Genomic DNA, 26,294 nt, shown 5'->3' with positions numbered 1-26,294 from the left:
GATACTTCTTCAATTTTGGGCCTTGATCACAAGGAGTCTCAATTTCACACTTATAAACTACTTAAACACTGAAGCAAAAACAGTCCATGAAACAGGATTTTGACAGAGTAAATTTTACATCCACCATCTGTGCACAGTAAAGGGAGATTACTCACATTAGCACTGTTCACAAGTTCCTGTATCATATCTGCAGCTAGCTGTATCTTATCCGGCGACCCCATTATTGAGCAAATTCGTTCAGACGACTGTCCATCATCTGAAATACATCGCAAAATAATTACAGAACAACTTTTCCTTATATGGGAAAATCAATGTCTATGAAAATGCAAAGTCAAAAGTATTTTTACTGAACAATATCAAACCTAGTAATTCATTATCACTTCTCGTACCAAATCATCACAGACTAGAACTGTAGAAACACTTATCTGCATGTCTGATAACCTTCCATTAAACCTTAGCATAATTCAAATGACTTGTCCACATACAGAACGACCGAGCAGATAGACTGAATGTAGACATTTCATCAGACCTAGTTAGCGATAAGTCCATAAGTAACAATTAGCAGATATTAATCAATTTTAAAAAAGAATGGAAGCTGCCATTTTTATCTACATTCCACATTCTCATCTATGTTGGTGTTGTTATAGGGATTACTATCAAACCTCATTCACTGGGTAACAAACCCTGATGGAGTCAGCGATGCCCTACAGTTTTCTGTCGCACTAGTCGACACCCAGGCTGCATGGACAGGTAGCCAAGGCTCTAATAAGTGCAGTGTTGGATACAAGTTTTCAATGATGACGATGCCTGATATCAGCAATGTTAATACTCATCTTACCGGGTTTAAACTGTACTTTGGCATTGGTTTCCGCCTGGATCTTCTTTATCATATCGCCTCCCTTTCCGATAACGACACCCACCAAGTGACGAGGAACAGTCATCTGAAACGACATTACATTATTATTTGCCTTTTATTTATCATACCTAAAACGCAAGTGGTCACAGATAGCAGCCAAACTATCAAAAGCTGTTGTTTGCGACAAGGAAGATCTTCAATGGTTGTTCCTTTTAAATGAGAGTGTTCAAAATACTTCAACTACAGATTTCTCATCCGTTTGTATACAGTAAGATTTAGTTTAAACAGCGAGTCTAAGAGTGCATAGGGAAATCCAGCATGAAGCTATTTTATTTTCTGTAAACATACTGTTCCATGAAGATCGCACACACACACACAACAGTAGCAGTGTAAAATTTGTTCTCAAGTGAAGATCAAACTGATCAGAACTCTTACCTCGAATCCCCCTCCTCGTGGGCCCCGGTCATTCATACCGTAGTCATTGGACTGAAACATACCACCAAAGCCCTGTTGAGAGCCAGGCAGGAAGGTAGTCACTTAGTCAAAAATAGGTTTTTTTGCAGTGCACCATGGTATTGCCATGCTTGTTAATGATCACGAGAGGAAATAGTTAACATATGTATGATAAATGACCTAAAGCTTCGACCTAGGACTCGGAAAGTGTATCCCAGGATTCACTGAGCTGATTGTGTTTTTACTGACGGGGTGCTGCAGGAGAACATCAGTGGTGCTAAGGGGATTATATGGACAGTTCCCGAATGTAACAAGCTCACTTCACTGAGCAGTCAATCCATGCTGCTGTTATCCTCAGCTTTCATCATAATGAATTTAGTAAATAAAGGTTTACTTCACTAAAGGTGCACCTTGATTGTTTATGATCATCTTACGATAAGAAGGAATTTGGGAGAAAACTCTCTGGAGATCGATGAGCGTGACCACCCAGTACCTTTGCACATGTGGAGTAGCATGTTAAATATCCGTTAATGTGCACGCAGAGTTCTTCATGCACAAAGCTATAATAGAACTTAGCACCCGACTAATCCTTACTTGCCAGTTACCAGCAGATGATCGCCCATCGCGTTTAAAGCGACAACTTACAATTACAGGGCTCGAAATCTCCATGTGTTTTATACTTGCTGATGGCGTGATTTTTGCCGAAAAAAGGCAAAAAAAAAAAAAAAACAAAGATCTTACTTGTTGCTAGCGACACCTGAGCATATTTAATTACTGGTAATCATAAAACAAACACTTCATTTTGATATATAGCCAGTCAGTGTTGAGCAAACTTCTAATATGTCAACATTATGCCCAGTATGCCGAATTTTAACTCAATGCTAAAGAAAAATGGGTTGTAGTGTATCGTCGTAGTTTTCCCGATTTAAAACCATGGGAAAGGTAATTCTTCTGCAATAGGACAGTTCCAATTGTAACGAAGCAAAAGGTGCATGTTTGCTAACATATTGAATTGGAATTACATGGACACGGGAGGCTGACGACATTATTTTAGCAGAAATACATTTGTACACATATCCATTGCATAATTCGTTCACCAGATAACGGTGTGAGATGACCCTTCCACGTAGGCTTAACCCGAATAATCAGTTCGCCTGCAGTCTACAATGTGCATTCTGTTTGGCGTGGTCATGCTTTGAGACACAGTGATTAGAATTTAAAGATTTGTAATAGACATCACCTGTCTTGATACTTGATACAATTTCATTTACAGGTATATTCAGAGATGTACAGGTAGGCCTACACATTTTGACTGTCAGTAATTTGATCCAACGTGGCGAGGATTAGCTACCAGAGATGCTAAGTGCCATGCACGATAATGAAACAGGCAGGGGGCTAATCACACTCTTGTGTCATCTTGCTGCCAACTCAGATTGCATAAAAATAAACGACAGTAACTTGTGTGCAAAACTTTAGGCCATTTACCTTATGCATGACCCGACCCATGTTTGACCTTAGGTGGACACTTACCATCTGGCCACTAAAGGTATCGAAATACTTATGGAATACATTTAGGGCAGACCAGGCAATGACCATTTTCAGGTAGCAAATGTTGACAAGGGACATAATTGAAACGATCACAATCAATTATTTATTTGACTGGTGTTTTACGTCTTACTCAAGCAATACTTTGCTTGTAAGACGGTGGCCAGCATTATGGTGGGATGAAACCTAGCACAGCCTGGTGGAAACCCGTAACCATCTACAGGTCGCCGGCAGGCCTTCACACAAAATGGCCCGAGAGATCACAATCAAGTATTGACAATCACTTACCCCACCACCACCACCACCTCCAGATGTCTGGTCAGAATTGATCAAGCCCATCACCATTTCTCTGGCGTGCTGGAAAACAAAGTTTATGATATTTGTATTTGATCAAGGAAGGGGGGGGGGGGGGGTATTTTAGTGCACATGTAGACTAAAGCCGAGTATCTGAGAGAACAAGAGGGGAACAAATTGCAAGAAGAACTATTTTACAACTGTGAACAATTTCTTCAGGGTTGCGCAAGGCATTTACAGCAAACTTACACGCACTGCATAATGTAGCAAATATACAGTATGACTAGTGTGATACAGTATGACTAGTGTGATACAAAAAAAAAAGAGCTTCTGCCTCCGTAAAAAGTCTGCTTACGTCGACCATCTGTGGGTCACCAGTGATTCGCAGAGGTTTGTCATGCATCGAGGGGATGTTGCTGTCCTGAATCATGACCATCTTAACGCATGCACGCTCCTGGATACAAAGGAAAAAAAAGAGAAAACAAAGCATTAATGCTTGAGACACTTTTCTGAGAATAACAATTTCAATAAAAATTACCAAGAACCAAGCAGAAATTTGTCTGGAATCACATTTTAACACTTTTCAAAGTCACTGGAAAACATTTCCAAACAATCTTTGTTTGCATTTATATACTAGTGAAGTATAAACAATGGATTTTAAATTCAATATTGCTATTTAAAATCAACTTTGTGAGTAACAAGAAATGCACACAGCAGTCAATCCACGTACAATTTGCACAAAATAGTTAAATTTCTTTTTTACCCTTAGCAAAACACTGAATCTCCTTGAACTCCAGTAAATGCAACTTCAAAATCATCTCTACCATTACTGCACAAGGAGTTTTCAGGGGTCACACGAATTCAGACTGACCTGTAGCTGTTTAATGGTCTCTCCTCCCTTGCCGATGACCAGGCCTACTTTGTTCCCTGGAACCAGGATTTCTGCCACTTTCTGTCCATCTGGTATTGACGACCTATCCAGAGACACTGAAGCACTTTTCCCTTTGTCGATTATTTTCTGTATCGCATTCTTTGCAGCCCTGTAATACAAGGAATGAATGATAAAAGGGTAATACAAGGAATGAGAGCGGGGTAATACAAGGAAGGAATGAATGATAACGGGATAATACAAGGAATGATAACGGGGTTATACAAGGAATGATAACAGGGTAATACAAGGAATGAATGATAAGGGGGTAATACAAGGAATGAATGATAACGGGGTAATACAAGGAATGATAACGGGGTAATACAAGGAATGATAACGGGGTAATACAAGGAATGATAACGGGGTAATACAAGGAATGAATGATAATGGCTTAACACAAGGAAGTGCCTTTCACAATGTTGTCTTTATCACGAACCTTGGATATTCTTCTTGCAAGTTGCTTTAGTAAGTTCAGAACATATTCATGAACAAAACCGGTATTCCGTTTTTGCTTTACGCTTTTGAAGTGTTCTCTTAAATATCATCCTTACAAATATTTGGTTTAAGGGATTTGGCAAACTGGATAGGCCATTTAGAAAACCATGCTGTTGGCCAAATACCCAACAAAGCTATCTAACCAAGCCGCAATTTCTTTAACCTAGTAAAATGCTTTTGAATATTGTATTCTATGGTGGCCTTTTCGGACCCCAATTCTACCAGTGACGTCACATAAGGTTTTTGCTACTTCACACAGACCGTTACATTTTATCATTCAAAATGCACATACATATAGATCTAAGAATGCATTCACCAACTCGACCTTAAAACAAATTATTTCAGGCAAAAAGTATAGATGTGACAATTGATTCCTTCTGGGTCACAAACCACTGTAGAATTAATCTTTTAACACAATTTTACTCAGGAAAATTTCTCAAAAATTTCCTGGACAGTTCTTACTTGTCTTTCATCTGATATATACTTAATTTTAGAGTGGTCTTTGCCTTTTAAGGACAAATTCCAAAATTTATCTACTCACATGATAGCTTGAACACTCCCTGTTAATGTGCATGGCCTCTCGTCCAGGCCTCCACTGTCTGAAAAACAGATAGCAAAAGATCAAAGTTTGAATCCGTCTGCTGAGAACCACCCTTATCATTTAGACGCTGCTGTCTAAACGCTAAAATGAACGACCAAAAATGTATTTGGGGAGATGAATGCGAATTGGGCCAAGATGGTACGCTACTGTCTGACCTAATTTGCGATACAGTCATTGAATATTACACGGCCTGTAAATCAAATGATTTTACGTCTGGTGGTGGTCTGTAAATGATACAGCTTGGCCCCACAAAGCTTTGTGAAATGCCCTTAGGCTACATGTGACTAAATCGTCACTTCATGAAGTGAATGGGTGAAGACTATGTCACAGTTTAGGCTGGGCAAACTCGCAGCAACGTGCTTGATTGGATTTTCATGCATGACTAGCTCCATAGCTACCATCACCCTGATACAGAGTGTGACCTGAGCTGAAGAAGTTGTAGGCCTGAGTCTGCCGCAATCGTCTACACGTGGTTATCAAATTCTCTCCAACGCTACCATCTCAGGAAGCCATTTCCAGTTACCCTTCAACAGAATCTTCAAGTTTCTCCACAAAATAAATCGTTCACTTCTGACTTTTTTTTATCAGTTTGGCTTAAAATCATTCCAGCCTTCGCAAAACTTATGTTCGAATTTTAGAGCTCGAACTGACATGGAGATGTGCTGGCAGGAAATGTGCATGTATTGGTCAATTACTGTCACATGCCTCACTCTGATTGAAAGATTTATTTCCCACCCATTCCATTGCCATGGACTTGCCCGAAATCATAACGCAAACTAGATCATTTCAAATTTTCAAACAGGAGAGAGCGATTGTTACCCCCCCACCCCCATTATTTCATAATGGTATTTTAGAACAGAAACAAAACGTAGATAATGCATAGCAGACGGGAGTTGTCCACTGTTTGCGAATGAGGGGCTGCAGGGTGATTTGAACATGGCAAACTACATTTTTCTTGAACATTCTCAAGATGGCTGCCTCAACTCACACCAGCCATTTGTGCAGTATTGTCATTTTGTTCTACATGTTATTACAGTATGTGAAATCTCCTTAAAATAATAGAATATGATACTTTTAAAAAGCTTTAGTATTCTGCTTTCGACTGAATATGCAATAGTCAGGCATTGTCTGGTCCTCTAATGAAGAGGTGATATTCTAGTTCAATGCATTCTATCAAGTTTGACAATGTGAAAAAAAAAAAAAAAAAAAAAACTGACAGTCAAGACTTACCAGGAGCAATCTGTACTTTACAGTCTGTTTCCGTCTGTAAACGGGTTATCTGTTCCCCGCCTTTCCCAATTACTGCAACAAAACCATGGGAATATTTGTTATTTTTGAGCTGATTTTTTCAGGGCTCTTCATAATAATAAACAAGTCTGACACTGACACTTCAAACGCCTCTTCTCCAGCCACAACAATACAAATACTTTGGCTCCCCCCTCCCTCCTCGATGGGTGACACTCCCAGAGGATTTGTGCCAGACAAAGATAAACGAAAAATAGCAAGTTACAATTTTGATCTGTCAAACCTGTTAATGTGCTGAATATAAGGTATTATATGATTGTTATCTCGCCCATGATTAAGTTGCATAATTTTCCCCACCCTGAGAGTTCTACTGACCTTGGGTGTGTTTTGAGGTTTGTTTGGGAAAGCAGGATGATAGTGATATGAAAACATACAAGTTTAGGCACACAAAGTCACATTCCATTGCATTTATTTGCCTTTATAAGCACACATTTTTGGGCGAAATTTTAGGTCTTCTACTGCAGACAATGTTTAGCACTTAGACAACACAAATAACAAGCTATGGTAAAGACCACTGTTTCACTGGGACATCAATACTAGAACTCTGTGTAAACAGCATGGGCTGAGTTCATAGATTTAGAACAGCCCTTTTTCGTGGGAAAAGTTTAGGATTAATGGGTGAATTTTCAAATCCAATTTACCATACCACTAGCTAGGCTTTTTTGGAGGGGTGCTACACCCTGCCTCTATAATGTGCACCTTGCCCTTTTTTCTGTCTTAAACACTATAATGATAGGCAGTGAAAATTGCCAGCCTGTTGCTCTTTTGAATAATACACCTTTGCATCCTGCCCCTTTCGGGGTCATTTTACTAGGGTGGCTGATATAGTCCAGTTTTGACCAAGCTTCGTGGACCCAGAGAACTTTGTGCTCCCGCATAAGACACAGATCAATAAGTGCACGAAGGTCATGGATACGTTAGAACCAGATGGCCACGATCAGTGACCACAGTTAACGGATACAGTATTAACTTTAAGGCATGCTACTCTGACGTGGGGTGCATTTCTGTATAACTTTCACACCGAGCATGAGAATGTTTCTCTCAAGAACAATTCACTTATATGACGGCAGCCTGCATTATGGTGGGAGGAAACCGGACTGTGCCCAAGGGAAACCCACGACCAACCGCAGATTAATGGCTGACCTTTCCATGTACAGCCGCAGAGGAAACCGGCTTGAGCAGGACTTAAACTTACAGCCACCTCAATGATGAAAGGTTCCCGGATAATTGAGCCGTGCCACTGAGGTGGCTGTCTATGGTTAAATGTAGACTTACCAAGCCCGACCATTCTGTCTGGGATGCTGTACTCTTCTGTGGTGACAAAGCCGAGCCCTGAGTGATTAGGCTTGGGCTGTGGGGAGAGAGAGGATGCGGGCCCTACCCCCAACTGCTGGTTGATTCGTGCTGCAGCCTCCTGTGCAACTTGTGCGGCCTGAGCGGCGTGTGCAGAGCGGAAATCCATACCACTGCCAAGGCGAGAAATAACTATTTAGTATATTGAAGAGAATACACTATAAAACACTGAAAAAAGTACACCATGAACTGAAGAAAATATGCTGTAACACATTCAAGAAAACAACAGCCAGCCTGATAAGGCCATGATAAGCTGATTTTCTGTTTCTTAGGATTGGCCTAGATCCTTGCATCAGTTTTTTTTTTTTTTGAAGTAAAAAAAAATTAAAAAAACCCACAGCGGTTGTTTCTGTCGCGAGTACGTATTAAGTACGTATTCTCTAACTGGCTGTCAACAGTTGTTTCCCTTTGAGGACCAGGACTGCTATAACCTGATCACCAAGAAAATTTTTCTACCTTGTACATGTATTTAATCTAGCATTCATGATTTGCAGCACACCGTTCGCAATAGCTCTAAAATGATGTGGCAGCAGGTGTAAAGCATATGGTGTCACTGGAAGTATAACTGTGCATAAGAACAGAGTTGAGAGCCTTAAACATTATAGCCGACCTCATCTCCGTCCTCAAGGGCATGATTTATGAAAACATTAGAAAGTCCCGACTGCCATGTTTTGGGAATTTTTCAAACTTTAATCCATCAGATTCCTCCAGCTCCAGAAAATGCAGATGTCAAGCACGCTCATGTCTTATATCATGACAAGCATAATAAAAAATACTGATTATATATATTGATTACCCGAGTTTAGCCGATGAACATACACTCAACTAGTTCTTTTAGGCAGATACTTTCATCCGACAACCATAGCCACTAGTGGCTTATCAAGTTTTTTTTTTTTGTCCACAACTAAAAATTAAAAAAAAAAAGTGCCAGGTCAAAGAACAAGGCATTCAGAGAATACCTGCAGCTCGCCTGATTGAGCAGTAAAATGGCATAACATTCAAGCCATGTGAGAAGTTCCAATATTGATCTCTAAACCCCCCAAAAAGTAGAATGACCGACACTGTCATAAACTTATCCTCTAATTATATAGTGCCAAAATCTTGCCATTAAATCAAGACGACCAAAATTAATCTACTGTAACAACTACGAGCAGTGACTTCATGTGACCGAGTTGTAAATCATCAGGGTGGTAAAAGACCCTGTGGGGGAGTCAGTGCACAACTTTGCCACAGAGGTCATCTATATGCAAATCGCGAACTGCATTTGGCATTCCATGTAGTATGGGGGCAATTGCATTTCTGTGAATAACTGAGCAAAACGTTAAGCCATGAGATAATATAACTGCCTTGGTCTTTGATATGCAAATCGCTACCTATGACTGGCTATCTGTGTACTATGGGTGGCCACTGCAACCCTATGATTGGCTAAACTGGACACTGACACCGTCCCAAATAGCATTTGACGCTATCTCACTATACCTCCATTACATTGTAAGGCAAGCTAAAAATCAACTCTGAACTAACACATGTATACCACTGTCATACACACATACTATGGTCAATGGTACAGACCATTTTAGCTCCAATTCTTGAAAGGTTATATTTACTGTAAACAACTGTCAAGGGAAGAAAATCTTGCAACAGATCATGTGATATCTTGACAAGAACTGTGCCTTATTCATGGCAAACAAATAAGCAGTAAAATCATTTAATCTGAAAAAGGATCAAGAAAAAAAAATATCTGGGGGGGGGGGGGGGGGTGCCACTTCAATACTTACCCACCGTCTGCCATTGCTCTCAATTGGGCGCCAATAGCTGCAAAACAATTGGTTCAAATTACAAATTATTTACCGAAATTTTCCGAAAGCTGAAATCGTCGTCAAAATCCTTTTTACTGTTGATTTGTTAGAATGAAATATACAATTACATGCATGAAAATGTAAACTGAAAAAAAAAAAAAAAATTACTGGGTAAAACTGCAAATACTGAAACCAATATACATGTATCGAGCAGCATTTTCCGTTGGTATACGGCAAAGCGAAAAGAGAAAAATTTTTTCTGCTTCTGCAGCCTGTTCTCTTCACAGTTTCTAGTTTCACTAGAATATAGAAGTTTTTATGTGTAAATGAGGGTCACAACTGCACCACAAAATAAAAAAAAATTTGAAAATTTACAGAAAGCAGCAAGACAACATCTGTGATATTCCTGCTACTTTCAGCCTGTCAACTGGTTAGTACACAAATACTACAAACATGTTAGGATGAACAAAAGATACACATTCCTCTAGTGAGGACAGTAAAAGCCAACTATTTTTGCTCCTGTCAGTGAGCTTTACATTGTAAAATACTGTAACATCTCTGAAAATTAGAGACTGGATATGGATTAGATTTTAAACACTACATGGAGAAGTATTTCCCAGCGTTTCCTGAAATAGTTTATGTAAATGAACTTCACAGAAATTCATTTCCTTTGTCCGAAACCCACATCTTGAATAGATTTGTTGCTAACTAAAATTTGGTCAATGGTTTAGTTTTCAAAAATAGTTAAGGTAACTATGGCCTATGCATTTTGTCCAACTTTCTTTTTACCCCCATGCCCATGAATCACAGTTCAGCATGACAATTCCCAACCATGAACAATTCCAACCCTAAACGGACCTTCCCAATCTAACAGAATTCCCACACAGATGGTTTCACAATACTGGTGAATCAAGATCGACAAGCAGAGATAACATGTACAACAGAGCAGAACAACTGAGCTGAGACAACCTGGGACACCGACGATCTGTTTTTATGGAGTTATCACATGCATACCTTTATCAGGCAAAGCATAACACGCCAAGTTTCCCGACCTTTCACAGAACATGCGCACAACAGAATTAAGGGTTGACTGAAAGCACAGTTATCTCCCCTTGGTTTGAAATTCTTTACGTTGTCTTGGACATTCTATATTTCTGATAAGTTAGCTACTGAAAGCAGTTTCAGGCTATACATGTACCATGCCAAACAAAATATTTCCAAACCAAGGGGAGACAACCCCTTTCTGAACAGCTCTACAGGAATGACAATTACACATCACTAAGAAAATCACATCAAGAACATGCTTAGAAAAGAAAATGGTTTCACTCCACAGAATTTCAGCAGAACAGTGGTAGATGTTAGTGTTACAAACTACCAAATGGAATATCAAAGAAATATATAAATAAGATCAAAGAACGAGAGGGAAAGGCGCACGAGGGGAATAACTACGCTAGTCAGGCGCGGATCATGGGAAACAGGCAAGCAACAAACATTTCAGGATTTGTTCAAATCTAATTCGGCGTCTCCAAACCTTTCTCCTTCCCCCTTTTATTGATCGTCCGATGAAACACGGAGAATTGCCCAAACTTTTTAATATTCATAAAGCAATTCCACTTAAAAATTGCGTTGTACTGAATTTCATAGAACTGTAGTATTTGTTTTTTCCCCTTTTTTCTTTTACTGTCGGTGCATGTTTTTAAATTCTTGGATGGTAAAGTCATTTGGCTTCGAAAACAAAATGTCAATGATAATAAAAAAATCAAGAAAAAAAAATTGCAAATCAGTGCATTTCCTGGTCAAAATTACTCAAACAAGCATCATACCATTGCAGACAAAGAAATTCAAAGAACGACAGTTCACAACATGCGTATTTTTCAGAAAAGTTACAAACTTGGGTGCTACACATCAAACACTAGCTACCACTGTCGAAGTGAAAAACATAGTTTGGATCAGATCAAATCAAAATGCTTTGATACACAAAAAAAGGACAGTTCAACCATGGCATTTATATCTCTAGCGACATAAGAGTAATTCTAGCAATAAGAATGCTACATATCAAAACATATGTATGGCATATTCAATTCAGTTCAAATTAGGTTAAGATGTGACAAAAAAAAAAAAAAAAAGTTTCAATGCAATCAATTCTGACCGTTCATAAGTTAGATATTCAATCAATGCAAAAAAATTTCAGCAAAAAAGTAAAAATATATTCTGCATGTCATAGAAAAGTATGGTTCACATTTTAAAGCAACCAAGACATTTCATCAACATGTTCAGTAAAGAGAAAAAAGAAAAAACATTCACAATGTATTTCATCAATTCTGATCAACTGAGAAGCAATCAATTCACATTTAATCAAATCGAGAGTTATACAAGAGAAAACATCCATTAGCAAACTGTTGTTTACATGTATATCAATCGACCCTTCAAACAAAATTTCAGTCATCTAAGAAGCATCCAATAAAATGTTGTTCAATTTTTTCTTTAAAACGCAGTCAAATCACATTTCATCCAATTTTCTAGCTACATGTATGACAAACTTCAAATTCAAAGCATTTCAATGGACATTGCAACCATCGGAGACTAAAAAGAGGGGAAAAAAATGGTCGTCGATCAAAAAGGAGAGTTTGAAGTGTTGAGACTTACAGGAATCTACATGTTTGCTGCCTGCCTGCACCATATACTCTGCCTCACCATCATTAGATCCCCCCGTGTTATCTATAAGTAAAGAAACACTCACGATCAGTTAATGAGGCAGCTGGCTTCTTCGCTTCAGGACCATCAACTGAAAGTGAAACCACATCGACGACTTACATTTAACCCCCAACAAGACTGAATAAATCGTGACGTCTCATGAGATCCAAGCCTATAAGAGCTTACGTAGTGTCAGTTTTACTGTTACACTGCTGTGATAGAATCGTTTTCAGCCTTCTGTGGCCGAACACTAAGCAGTCAGGTTAAAATTAAGCTCCAAGACTCTGCCTTCATAAACCTACTCGTCACTCATACCATGAAAGGAACATTCAGCAACATCGATTGCAAGCTTTTGCTGTCCAGGCTTTCTCAGCTGTCAACTGTTTGGTGTCACGCAAGCCAAAAGACATGGCCAAGTCTGACCGTATTTAAATGTGGAGAAAACACAAAAAAAATGATGAAGTTCAGACGAAACAATGCAAATAGTTAGTTGTTAAATGTTGTAAATGTGTTAAAAATTTTTCAGTTTTTCCTTTAAAGAGAAACACACTTGGAGATAATCTTGTATGGTGGATAGTTGGGACCACCTCATGGTATATATTGTCTTTGCATAATAATGTTACGAGAATGTAACATAAGTTTGATAACTATGATTGCAATAGAATTTGGTCTTTTCAGCTAATAAATGTGTTTCACCTGGATTTTTTTTATATTTTTAATACATATTCAGAAATATCATAATTCAGATTAAATGCATGTGTTTCGATATGAACAAAAAATTTACATTCAAATAAATTTATTAAACTTGCAAAGATGATAAATACCAAGAAGTGGTCCCACCACACAAAAATATTTTCAAATAAATCGAAAAAATATTAAACACCATATTTGCGAATAAGTTTTCACGCTCTTACAACTGATTTTGGCATCATTGTTATGCTTTCTTCTCTATTCATTACAGATTGGTATCACTTTAAATTAAGAGGCATTAAAGACTTATAAGACAAAATACAGTGTACAGGCCAACAAAAGATTAGCAACATATTCGAATGTTGTAAATACTGTATTTTCTCTTACACACACTGAAAACAAGGTGGTGCTTTTTACCTTTGCCCATTTTGTCCAGTATTGCTTTCAAGTAAGCTGACTTCACGGCGAATGTCTTCCAACAATGTAGAATTTCAGACTTCTTACATTTATTGCTTTCAAATTCAAAGTTCCTCAACAATGAAAGGAACTATAGTCTGTAATATCTTTACGACCTCAGCTTAACAATGTTTTGGCACATAGAGCTCTTTATAAGTTCCTTCTATCAATGAACTAGAAACTTACAGTTCCTGTGACAATCCCTGCTGTGGTAAGTCTGCTTGCCAGCAGTATAGTATTTCCAAAGACGAACATAAAATAATCGCTTTGCTCAGATCTTTGGGTAAAACCTGTCCTTTTTTTTTTTTTTTTTTTTTTTTTTTTTTTAGGGTAGTCCAATGCCTTCCATGCACAAACTTAACTGGTTAGCAATATTTCTTAACATGTCACAATTTATGTTGAATCTTAAGTCCAGTCGGTCTTACCTTTCCTTGGAACCCTTTTCACTTGCAAGGAGGTGTAATGAAAGAAAGAACATGTAAAACACACCCATACTCCTTTCTAGGCTTATCAGAAGTACGCCAAACCCTACCCATTTTTTGTTCTGGCACACTGTCAATAGAAAGTGGAACTTGCCACCCTGCCCCCTTTTCTGAAGAAAGTATGTTTGCACCCTGCCCCTTTTGATTTCTAGCTAGGAATCTGAAAACGTCATACGAACAATACTAGCCAACTAGTAGGGTAGAACTTCACGTAACATTACCAGACTTGCTAACCCATTTCAATAAGCTGAATTGGCGTTTCCAGAAACTCACAAGTTCAAGCAGGTTTAGCTGGTTAAAAGATGTACTATTACGATCGCTACTAACTGTGCCGTAGAGCAGGCACAAGACACATGCAAGATCTATATTCAGTCTAGCAACTACTGCCTATTAGGCATGTTTGTTGGCGAAAAGCCCCACTCTGTCTTGTCCACACCTACATGAACTGGAGACTCAGGAAATGCTGATTCAGCTTGTAGTCCTGTCCAGTTCCCAATATAAATATACAGAGTTATTCCTAATTTAAAGTTCTACATTGCTGTGTTATGTCACAGGACCCATTTCTTTTTCAGAAAGGTATTAATCCTAGCCCAGATTTCTGAATTCTTCTTAAACTTTATGTTTTCATCATCCACCTGTGGCAGATCATGGATAAAAGGTTTTGAAATGATCAAACCAAATTCAGAACTAATGATTCAGAGGCTATCCTGTCTTTTTACCGTCAGTCAAGCTAACCATGTCTGTCACTGGTGTTTTATGGTACATCTTGGAGACAACACGAAATGAGATGGGGTGGATACATTAAATAATCCCCATACTTACAAGGGTCATTTTCAAATGGTCTCTTTATACCTTGGGACTGGGCATCTCCTGAGCCGGGTTGATTAATTTTAGCAGCAATCTGAAAAAGTGAAAAAGACACATTTATAAGATGTGTTTATTTCTGTTTATGTAATACTGTACTCCCATGCTGCCAAAAAAGAAAGCTAGAAACCAACTGCAGTCACCTCGAGTCAAACTGTCAGGATTTGTAAAGTCATGCTTGCTGTTTCATGATAGAGTGACATAAGGCAACGTTTACACTTGGGCTGAGAAGTAGTTTAGGTGTTAAGTACACATGAGCAACCTAAGGGTGGACATACCCTAATTTCACTGCAGAGTAAGCCTTTCAAAATGGCACAATATGTGAGGGGTAGGCCACTGACCAATACAGCATGCAACATTGTGTTTACAACATTCAGTCAAACTATAATGATTTCCTAACATGTAGTAGCCACCTGTAAGTCTGATTTCAGCAGCGCAGCCACAGGAGTCAGTATCATGTATTACTACACAGGATCATTACTGATGAACTTTAAGGCATCAGTTTTCTTTGCATAAATTGTAAGAAGAACATGTTTCACACAAGCTACAGTTGTACATCAGGCTGCCCATTACAACACAACAGAGCAGCCGTGGTTAAATTAGCACCCAGCCATGCACAAGTGGCCTTTAAAGTTTTCTATGGCCTAATAAGCCACTTTCTCATATTTTATGGCCACCATTTTTTTTATCAGAAATGTCGAGAGATGTCGCAGAACCCAGGAGCTGGGCGCTAATTTGCACTCAACAGCCTATGCTTAAACCTAGCACTGGCATACTTACTACATTAAAAATATGTATCACTGAAATTCCCCGTTGAAAATCACGTCCCCATCCACAGGAACTTATAGTACAAACAATGGGGAAACTGAAAATTCCAAGGAGAAAGTGTTACTTTGAAATCTTGGTGTTTCAATGGCCGTAAAAAGCTGCAACCTCAAACTTCAAAGGTCACTGTGCGCAGCTGGGCGCTAATTTGACCACGGGTGTTCTGTTGCAGCATGCATCCTGAAATGCGAATGTCACTTATAAAGCAACCACATTTCAAAAAAGAACACTAGCTATTGTAAAGGATGGTGGACCACTGCACCACTCTAGTTGATGTACTGGAACATGGTTTTTAGACACCTTTGAGACAGATGAACATGGTAAGGGTTGAATGTGCCTGTGTAAAATGCCTTTGTCACGTGAACTACAACTGAAAAGGGTTTCCTCCATATGGGGCCAGCCCCAGTGAAGTAAATTGTGACGTAGAAAATTAGGCCTACACGTAAATATAACCCTAAGCAGTTACTGCGAATAGAAATGGGATTTGTAATTTCAATGAAACTGATATTACATGCTGCCACTAGGATAAAACATAGGCAACTGAGTGAAAATTAGCACCAAAGCCCCAGGTATTGCATGTTTTTGCAGCATTTTAACTGGTAAAATGGTAGCAAACTGAAAAACGAATATTACTTATTGCAGCTAGAATTACACATTTGAAACTGAACACAACACGCAGAATAGCACAACTTTAAGCCCTGCTTCACAAAAAAAAATTGAAAACCATTATCAGTTAACTATAGCAAACCATGTGCTTATTTCCAAGAAATAAAGTGCTTTTTTTATTTCTGAACTTGTTAAAATTCTGTACGCCTACAATACGTAGGCCCTATTGCTTTTCAGAGGGCATCTAGACACAGTACTGCTTGTAGGTCGATGAAAGATACAGGAAGTTAAAATTTTCGTTCAGATAGTCCTTTACGACGCCGGCCGGTAGTACAGCTGGCATGTCTTTTTTCGCATTGTTCATGATCAAGCCTAACCGAAGGCAATTATCACCGTTTAAACAGCTCGTTTCCAAAAATGCTTAAGAAAAACAAACCTTGCATACGTTCAAAACAACACTTAAAACGGTAATGTGGTGTTCAGACGGTGTACCCTGCAAAGGTATGAAGAACCATTAGAAAAGATAATGTACTCTTCCCTAGACAACAAAACGAAGAACAACCATGTGCGTTTCGCCGCACCTCGGAAACGACTCAAAAAACGCGCTAATATTCACGTTTTAAGACCACAAAATAGACTCATTCTGTTCATTAACATAAACCACACAGTAAACTACCTGTCTGGCTCTAGCTACAGCATCCGCAAAAGCAGCTTGTGGATCAAATGTACCGTTGTTTGTTGGAGGCTGTACATCTGAAAAATCCATGCTGTAGAAAGACGATAAAATGGCGGCAGGAAATGCAACTGTGGGAGGAATGCGCTGATTTACGCGCTTCTGATTGGAAGAAAATCGAAAGCGAGGCTGGTGCCGTGTGCAAACCGCGCGAACACGTGAGTGAACCAATGACAGTGATTTGCCCTGACGAGGTGAACGGAACCTCTTCGAAGCACAGGGGAAACAGTGAAACTGAATTGGTTACAGCTTCAAGGAAGTGTTCAATGACTGCAGCCTTTTGTCGAATCTATGACGTCAGAGGTCGCTGTTCTTTTAGATAAGCAGGTGAACAGTAGGGGGCGATTGATCAAAATACGGAAAAACTTATAGCGTGCATCTACTTTTAGCACAGTCCTCCTGTATTTCACAGTCAAATGAACCACTGCTATTTTTGGACCACAGAACGGCACTAAATCATTCTTGGGCTTCATGAAGGGTTATTTATTAATGTACAAACATGTTTGGAGGTTTATGATCAACCAGCTGCCACATTTGGATAACTTTGTAATAACTTTATATAACACATCATTTTCCCCGAACGCAGATTAAAGTGCATGTAGGCCTACGTCCACCAGTAGCATTGTTATACTGTATAAAACGTATATAGGTTATGTTGATAGAGGAGTTACATGACCCACTTCTGGTAGCCATATTGGAGTATAATAGCAATAGCAGCCCATGTTAACAGGACTCCAATATGGCTACCTGGCTATTGTTCTACCACAGTGATGATGTCACGTGACACCCCTCTATACAGACCCAGTTTTCACTGCTACTTGGTGTACTATGTACTAAATTTGTCAATGTCAAGTCCAAAAAAATTTAAATATAAACATCACCAATCATCAACATATGCTGCTACTGACATGACTTAGTGCATGGCGCTTGTACATTGTTCAACATCTTTTATTAATATACTGGGTACGTCTATCAAATTAAATAAGCCGCATTGGCAATTTAGGAATCTCGCAAGTTCGCACAAGTTTAGGCAAGGGCAGAGAGGCATCTCTTACACAAAAGCTAAAAGATGTAATTTCACGGTTGCTGATAAAGGTACCTTTGTGCTGACAGATTCTTCTGTGCAAGATGTATATGTAATCAACCTAAAAACTACATGTATGTCATGTGCCCTACTTCCTCAGTATCCTCATATGAAAGACCAAATTTCAGTGTAATTTATGCACATTTTTAATTTGATTTGGGAGACAAAACTACAGCAGTTGAGTTGGCCAATTTCAGAGTTTCACAAAAAGGATAATTTTATCAGTCTACTCACAATAATCTCTTCAGAATACGCCTGAGTAAACACCTTACAAACATGCGAAAAGGTTGGAGAATTACTATATGTACTGTAATATATCTTTGAGCAACAACATAAATACTTTATGGGATTGAGTTTCTTGTCTGGCCCAAACCTGCATGAACTCTGGAGACCTCGTATATGTTGATTCAGCTTATTCAACCTAGCATGACCACCATTGTTTAAAATATTTGGCAGAAGTAAGGTAATTGTGCTTTTTTCTTTTTTTTTTCACCCTTATAATTTTCAGCGCCTGCTGGGTGGCTGGTAACAGGCATACGGGACAAAAATGTTTCTATTAACTCAAAAACACAGTAAAACAGGTGTTCATAACATTACAGTGCTTGCTGCATCATCAAGGATATATTTATATTTAACGATAAAACACAGTGTTGCTGATTTTATGACGCTGCAGAATGTTGGGTGATGTAGAACAAAAGAGAATGAAGAATGGCTATTGCTCCTGTGTGCCCAAAAAAAAGTATAGTACGAAATGGTGACATAGTTGTACTTTTTATTCTTATAGTTAAGGGTTTAACTTGTCTCTGGCACATGTAGTCTGAAGGCCCATCATTTTAATTAGCAGGTATGTTGTTAAAAATGCATCAGTGTTCTCCCTGCACCGAAGCCTGCCATAAATTAATCTGTAGGTAACAGATTTAATGTGAAAAAATGTATTACAGTAAAACAAAATAAATTGCAATGAGCAGTATTACCTCCCTGGTTTGCTACCAAATGAAAGCATTTCAAACTGTTGACAAAGGCTGGCTATTAGGCACAGATATTTTTAAGGGCTTCGTGCAGATTAAATAGTGTGGTAAATGACTTAAAATTCTGACAGGAAAAAGAATCAAAGGCCAGTGAAATACATCAAAGGCCAGTGACATACATCAAAGGCCAGTGACACATCAAAGCCCAGTGACACGCATCAAAGGCCAGTGACACACGTCAAAGTGACAAACATCAAAGGCCAGTGACACGCATCAAAGGCCAGTGACATGCATCAAAGGCCAGTGACACACATCAAATTGACAAACATCAAAGGCCAGTGACACATCAAAGGCCAGTGAAATACATCAAAGGCCAGTGGCGCACATCAAAGGCCAGTGGCGCACATCAAAGGCCAGTGACATACATCAAAGGCCAGTGACACATCAAAGCCCAGTGACATGCATCAAAGGGCAGTGACACGCATCAAAGGCCAGTGACATAAAACAAAGGCCATTAATGCCTTATTCTTTGCTTCCTGTTAAGAATGTTTTAGAAAATAGCACATGTTGGGGAACAAGTTTCATTTCTCAATATCATTTCAGTTATGAGCTTTGATGCAGAGGGTAAAATGGCATGTGTGCAGTCACTAGGAATCTAGGTGATTGGCCAAAGGAATTGGGCTATATTTCATGTTCTGATACAGTAGCACCGAAGCGTGCTAGAATGACACAATGACCCAGAAGCCTTTCACCAGTTCAGTCATTGTGAGCTGAAGTCCAGCTTATGCAGGTTTCCTCTTTGGCTGTACATGGGAAAGTCTGGCATCAACTTGCGGATAGTCCTGGGTTTCCTCCAGGCTTGGTTTCCTCCCACCATAATGCAGGTTGCCGTCATTTAAGTGAAACTTTCTTGAAATACTGCGTAAAACACCAATCAGATAAATAAATAAATCTAATACAATACCCTAGAACCGTTGTTCTGCTGATCCATTGAAAAAGTTTCATTTAAATGGCCACAAAACTGATTAATAAGAAAGGAACAACTTTGAAATGATGTTATTTACAACACTGTGTGCACAAGTATGGCAATATTCTTTATACCCTTACAGAACTTATGAAAAAACTGGAGAAATCACAGGATGGAACTCTTCGATTTCTTCACAGCATTACACCGTGAAGCCAATTTGTTTCTCACCTGGAACTTTGTTTTTTACTATGGAAGTATATTGTTCATCACCTGGCAGTTGTACAGACTTGTCATCAATCCTTTGACACATCCTATTTTGAAACAGGTTTGTCCTATCCTATACTGTAATTATTTAACAGCTGTACAGACTTGTCATCGATCATTTGACATGTCCTATTTTGAAACAGGTTTGTCCTATCCTATACTGTAATTATTTAACAGCTGTACAGACTTGTCATCGATCATTTGACATGTCCTATTTTGAAACAGGTTTGTCCTATCCTATACTGTAATTATTTAACAGCTGTACAGACTTGTCATCGATCATTTGACATGTCCTATTTTGAAACAGGTTCATCCTATACTATGCTGTAATTGTTTAGTAGCTGTACAGACTTGTCATCGATCATTTGACATGTCCTATTTTGAAACAGGTTCATCCTATACTATGCTGTAATTATTTAACAGCCGTACAGATTTATCATCAGTCCTTTGACACATCCTATTTTGAAACAGGTTCATTTTATCCTATTCTGTAATTGTTTAGTAGCTGTACAGACTTGTCATCAATCCTTTAACACGTCCTCTTTTGAAACAAGTTCCTCCTATCCTATACTGAAATTATTTAAACAGCTGTGCAGACTTGTCATCAGTCATTTGACATGCCCTATTTTGAAACAGGTTGTCCTGTTCTATACTGTAATTGTTTAGTAGCTGTACAGACTTGTCACCAATCAGTTGACATGCCCTGTTTGGACACTACCAGGTTTGTTTAATTCAAATTAAACATTGTGGAAATTGGGAAGGCATTTTCCTCTTAATTGACAGGTACACAGGCTGTAGCATTAAAATGGAAAATATATATTGGGCTAAAAAAAAACTTCTGCCTTCACTCAAATCCAGTTGTGCATATTCTGATAAGGACATACTGTGAATGGCTTCAATATGGTTACTTGGTGTTATTTCAATGTCAGCTTCACAAGTAATGACAAACTGTAAGCCCTAACTCGTCGTAATGCCTTCACAAGTAATGACCAACTGTGGACCCTAGCTCTTTGTAATGCCTTCACAAGTAATGACAAACTGTGAACCCTTACTCTTCATAATGCTTTCACAAATAATCACAAACTGTGAACCCTAACTCTTCGTAATGCCTTCACAAGTAATGACAAACTGTAAACCCTAACTCTTCGTAATTCCTTCACAAGTCGTGACAAACTGTAAACCCTAACTCTTCGTAATGCCTTAACAAGTAATGACAAACTGTAAACCCTAACTCTTCGTAATGCCTTAGCAAATAATGACAAACTGTGAACCCTAACTCTTCTCAGTAGCTTCACAAGTAATGACCAACTGTGGACCCTGGCTCTTCATAATACCTTCACAAGTAATGACAAACTGTGAACTCTAACTCTTCTCAATGGCTTCACAAGTAATGACCAGCTGTGGACCCTAGCTCTTCATAATAGCTTCACAATTAAGGACAAACTGTGAACCCTAACTCTTCATAACAGCTTCACAAGTAATGACAAACTGTGAACCCTAACTCTTCATAATAGCTTCACAAGTAATGACAAACTGTGAATCCTAACTCTTCTCAGTAGCTTCACAAGTAATGACCAACTGTGGACCCTGGCTCTTCATAATACCTTCACAAGTAATGACAAACTGTGAATCCTAACTCTTCTCAGTGGCTTCACAAGTAATGACCAACTGTGGACCATAACTCTTCATAATAGCTTCGCAAGTAAAGACAAACTGTAGATCCTAGCTCTTCATAATAGCTTTACAAGTAATGATAAACTGTGAACACTAACTCTTCATAATACCTTCACAAGTAATGGCACAAACTGTGAACCCTAGCTCTTCATGATAGCTTCACAAGTAATGACAAACTGTGAGCGTCAGCTCTTCATAACAGCCTCGCAAGTAATGACAAACTGTGAACCCTAACTCTTCATAATAGCTTGGCAAGTAATGACAAACTGTGAACCCTAATTCTTCATAATAGCTTCACAAGTAATGACAAACTGTGAACCCTAACTGTTCATAATAGCTTCACAAGTAATGACAAACTGTTGACCCTAACTTTTCATAATACCTTCACAAGTAATGACAAACTGTGAACTCTAGCTCTTGATAATAGTTTCACAAGTAATGACCAGCTGTGAATCCTCGATAGCTTCAGAAGTAATGACAAACTGTGAATGCTAACTCTTCATAATACCTTCACAAGGAAGGACAAACTGTGAACCCTAGCTCTTCATAAGTTCACAAGTAATGACAAACTGTGAACCCTAGCCCTTCATAATAGCTTTGAAGGAATGACAAACTGTGAACCCTAACTCTTCATAATAGCTTCGCAAGTAATGACAAACTTTGAACCCTAGCTCTTCATAATAGCTTCACAAGTAATGACAAACTGTGAACCCTAACTCTTCATAATAGCTTCACAAATAATGACACACTATGAACCCTAACTCTTTATAATAGTTTCACAAGTAATGACCAGCTGTGAATCCTAACTCTTCACAATGGCTTCACAAGTAATGACCAGCTGTGAATCCTAACTCTTCATAATGGCTTCACAAGTAATGACCAACTGTGAACCCTAACTCTTCATAACAGCTTCACAAGTAATGATAAACTGTGAACCCTAACTCTTCATAACAGCTTCACAAGTAATGACCAACTGTGAACCCTAACTCTTCATAACAGCTTCACAAGGAAGGACAAACTGTGAACCCTAACTCTTCATAATAACTTCACAAGTAAGGACAAACTGTGGACCCTTACTCTTCATAATAACTTCACAAATAATGATAAACTGTAAACCCTAACTCTTCATAACAGCTTCACAAGTAATGACCAACTGTGAACCCTAACTCTTCATAACAGCTTCACAAGGAAGGACAAACTGTGAACCCTAACTCTTCATAATAACTTCACAAGTAAGGACAAACTGTGGACCCTTACTCTTCATAATAACTTCACAAGTAATGACAAACTGTGGACCCTAACTCTTCATAACAGCTTCACAAGTAATGACAAACTGTGAACCCTAACTCTTCATAATAACTTCACAAGTAATGACAAACTGTGGACCCTAACTCTTCATAACAGCTTCACAAGTAATGACAAACTGTGAACCCTAACTCTTCATAATAGCTTCTCAAGTAAGGACAAACCTGTGAACCCTAACTGTTCATAATAGCTTCACATGTAATGACCAACTGTGAACCCTAACTCTTCATAACAGCTTCACAAGGAAGGACAAACTGTGAACCCTAACTCTTCATAATAATTTCACCAGTAATGACAAACTGTGAACCCTAACTCTTCATAATAACTTCACAAGTAATGACAAACTGTAAACCCTAACTCTTCATAACAGCTTCGCAAGTAATGACAAACTGTGGACCCTTACTCTTCATAATAACTTCACAAGTAATGACAAACTGTGGACCCTAACTCTTCATAACAGCTTCACAAGTAATGATAAACTGTGAACCCTAACTCTTCATAATAACTTCACAAGTAATGACAAACTGTGGACCCTAACTCTTCATAACAGCTTCACAAGTAATGACAAACTGTGAACCCTAACTCTTCATAATAGCTTCTCAAGTAGGGACAAACCTGTGAACCCTAACTCTTCATAATAGCTTCACATGTAATGACCAACTGTGAACCCTAACTCTTCATAACAGCTTCACAAGGAAGGACAAACTGTGAACCCTAACTCTTCATAATAATTTCACCAGTAATGACAAACTGTGAACCCTAACTCTTCATAATAACTTCACAAGTAATGACAAACTGTAAACCCTAACTCTTCATAACAGCTTCGCAAGTAATGACAAACTGTGAACCCTAACTCTTCATAATAGCTTTGCAAGTAAGGACAAACCTGTGAACCCTAACTCTTCATAATAGCTTCACATGTAATGACCAACTGTGAACCCTAACTCTTCATAACAGCTTCACAAGGAAGGACAAACTGTGAACCCTAACTCTTCATAATAATTTCACCAGTAATGACAAACTGTGAACCCTAACTCTTCATAATAACTTCCCAAGTAATGACAAACTGTAAACCCTAACTCTTCATAACAGCTTCGCAAGTAATGACAAACTGTGAACCCTAACTCTTCATAATAGCTTTGCAAGTAAGGACAAACCTGTGAACCCTAACTGTTCATAATAGCTTCACAAGTAATGACAAACTGTGAAACCTAACTCTTCATAATAGCCTCACAAGTAATGACAAACTGTGAACCCTAACTCTTCATAATAGCTTCTCAAGTAAGGACAAACCTGTGAACCCTAACTCTTCATATTAGCTTCACCAGTAATGACAAACTGTGAACCCTAACTCTTCATAATAACTTCACAAGTAATGACAAACTGTGAACCCTAACTCTTCATAACAGCTTCACAAGTAATGATAAACTGTGAACCCTAACTCTTCATAATAACTTCACAAGTAATGACAAACTGTGGACCTTAACTCTTCATAATAACTGCACAAGTAATGACAAACTGTGAACCCTAACTCTTCATAACAGCTTCACAAGGAAGGACAAACTGTGAACCCTAACTCTTCATAATACCTTCACCAGTAATGACCAGCTGTTGACCCTAACTCTTCATTTAGCACGAACAGACTGTGAACCGTGTCATTTTTGAAGCTGATTTAAGGTGTAGGATTCACACTTTGCTAGTTGTTCAAGTTAGGGTACATCATATATAGAGCTGAGTGAAGCATTAGGGTTGTCAGGGAACACCAGAAAACAAAAAACCACACTTTCAGCATAGTACATATATACTGTGAGTGAAATGCTCGCAAGTCAGGTAAAATTTTGAACAGCTGTGACTGTAGTCCATGAAGTCCTATCACCTTCTGCTCGATAATTTGATGGCCCATGTCAAATGGTGTGAAAAACTCGACTGCCTGACCCATAGGCCTATTAATAAGCAAGGTGTAAAAAATTTGAATGACAATCTGACTGGCAGACAGGCAGGTGCACACACAAACACAGGCAGACACACAAACAGGCAGACACTCACACACAGACAGACAGAGCAATGTAAGAGCTTATAATATTAAAGCTTTAAATCTTAAGGGGTGCACGCTTAAAACAAGGTGTAAACTGGCTGAAATAAACATTAATCTATGGTTGTGTTTCAGTTACCTCACAAACCATTTCGTCCCATTCTAGGAAATTTCTACGAAATAGCCCGAGAAGAAGCAATATCTCCATACGAAAGGTGAGCACACTTAATATTAGATTATAAAAGTTCACTTAATTGTGACGGCCTCTCAAACCATGCTGTGTAGTTGTATTTATTTGCTTCATTGGTTTACCATATTCATAACACTATTCTTATTTTTGTTTTACGAGCAAGCTGGCACCAAAAAATCGCCCCCCCCCCGCCCTCCCAGACAAAATGGAATGAAAATAAAATTAAACATCCACCTTTTGTGTCAAATATTGATGTTTTTATGATTTTCCTGTTTTTGAAGGCTTTCCAATCATTTAAATAAGTGGCCTAATGTGGCTTCACAAGAAGTATTATTTTATCAGTCTACACAGAGTAATGTCTTCAGATTATGCTTGAATAAACACCTTGCAAATATGTGAAAAGGTTGAAGGATTACAGTATGTCTCTTACTGTCTGTTGATGTTATGGTGTGTACATGTCTTGTGCTCTGATCATCCAACATGTCATTGCTGTCCAGACAGCTATTAAACATATGCCTATTGGTGAGTGGGTGAGTGCTTGGGGTTGAATAATTTTTCAGTCATATGACGACAAAGGAGTCCTTAGGGTGCATGTACGTGTAAGGTGCCTCCCCTGTTGCAGGACGGATTTCCACTGCTCTTTTATCTAGTGATGCTTCACTGAGATGACTTACCAAAGGCAAGTAAGGCGCCCCGCCCGAGCTATTATACTGATATGGGTCAACCGGTCGCTGCACTATCCCCTTAATGTTGAACGTCCAGTGAGGAAGCTACAACCTGCTCTTTTAAAGTCTTAGGTGTGACCTGACCCAAGATTTACCATTCCGAAAG

General features: G+C 38.7%; 2 protein-coding genes across 7 annotated transcripts in view; one reads left to right on the top strand and one right to left on the bottom strand.

Moving 5' to 3' along the window:
• The window catches only part of LOC135481101 (far upstream element-binding protein 1-like), a 29,516-nt gene extending 12,488 nt beyond the window's left edge, over positions 1–17,028 (bottom strand). Inside the window, exons 1-13 of one of the 5 annotated variants that reach the window (XM_064761037.1) lie at positions 16,923–17,028; positions 14,774–14,852; positions 12,370–12,414; positions 9,609–9,645; positions 7,753–7,943; positions 6,403–6,474; positions 5,113–5,170; positions 4,020–4,188; positions 3,504–3,602; positions 3,143–3,211; positions 1,292–1,363; positions 839–941; positions 156–256 (exon numbers count right to left, since the gene is read on the bottom strand). In XM_064761037.1, coding sequence (XP_064617107.1) covers positions 156–256; positions 839–941; positions 1,292–1,363; positions 3,143–3,211; positions 3,504–3,602; positions 4,020–4,188; positions 5,113–5,170; positions 6,403–6,474; positions 7,753–7,943; positions 9,609–9,645; positions 12,370–12,414; positions 14,774–14,852; positions 16,923–17,012 — 1,185 coding nt within the window. In that variant the 5' untranslated portion in view covers positions 17,013–17,028. Of the gene's footprint in view, positions 1–155; positions 257–838; positions 942–1,291; positions 1,364–3,142; positions 3,212–3,503; positions 3,603–4,019; positions 4,189–5,112; positions 5,171–6,402; positions 6,475–7,752; positions 7,944–9,608; positions 9,646–12,275; positions 12,348–12,369; positions 12,415–14,773; positions 14,853–16,922 lie in introns of all 5 variants that reach the window. The other 4 variants (XM_064761034.1, XM_064761036.1, XM_064761039.1 and 1 more) reach the window with 4 other exon arrangements.
• Positions 17,029–17,178: 150 nt separating this feature from the next.
• LOC135480472 (taurochenodeoxycholic 6 alpha-hydroxylase-like) overlaps positions 17,179–26,294 on the top strand; it is a 33,910-nt gene continuing 24,794 nt past the window's right edge. Inside the window, exons 1-2 of one of the 2 annotated variants that reach the window (XM_064760311.1) lie at positions 17,179–17,306; positions 25,409–25,488. In XM_064760311.1, coding sequence (XP_064616381.1) covers positions 17,271–17,306; positions 25,409–25,488 — 116 coding nt within the window. In that variant the 5' untranslated portion in view covers positions 17,179–17,270. Of the gene's footprint in view, positions 17,307–20,157; positions 20,324–25,408; positions 25,489–26,294 lie in introns of those variants that run through there. The other variant, XM_064760310.1, reaches the window with a different exon arrangement.

Source organism: Liolophura sinensis, chromosome 13, assembly GCF_032854445.1.
Source record: "Liolophura sinensis isolate JHLJ2023 chromosome 13, CUHK_Ljap_v2, whole genome shotgun sequence".
Classification (NCBI taxonomy): domain Eukaryota; kingdom Metazoa; phylum Mollusca; class Polyplacophora; order Chitonida; family Chitonidae; genus Liolophura; species Liolophura sinensis.
This window is presented reverse-complemented; position numbering and strand designations above follow the sequence as displayed.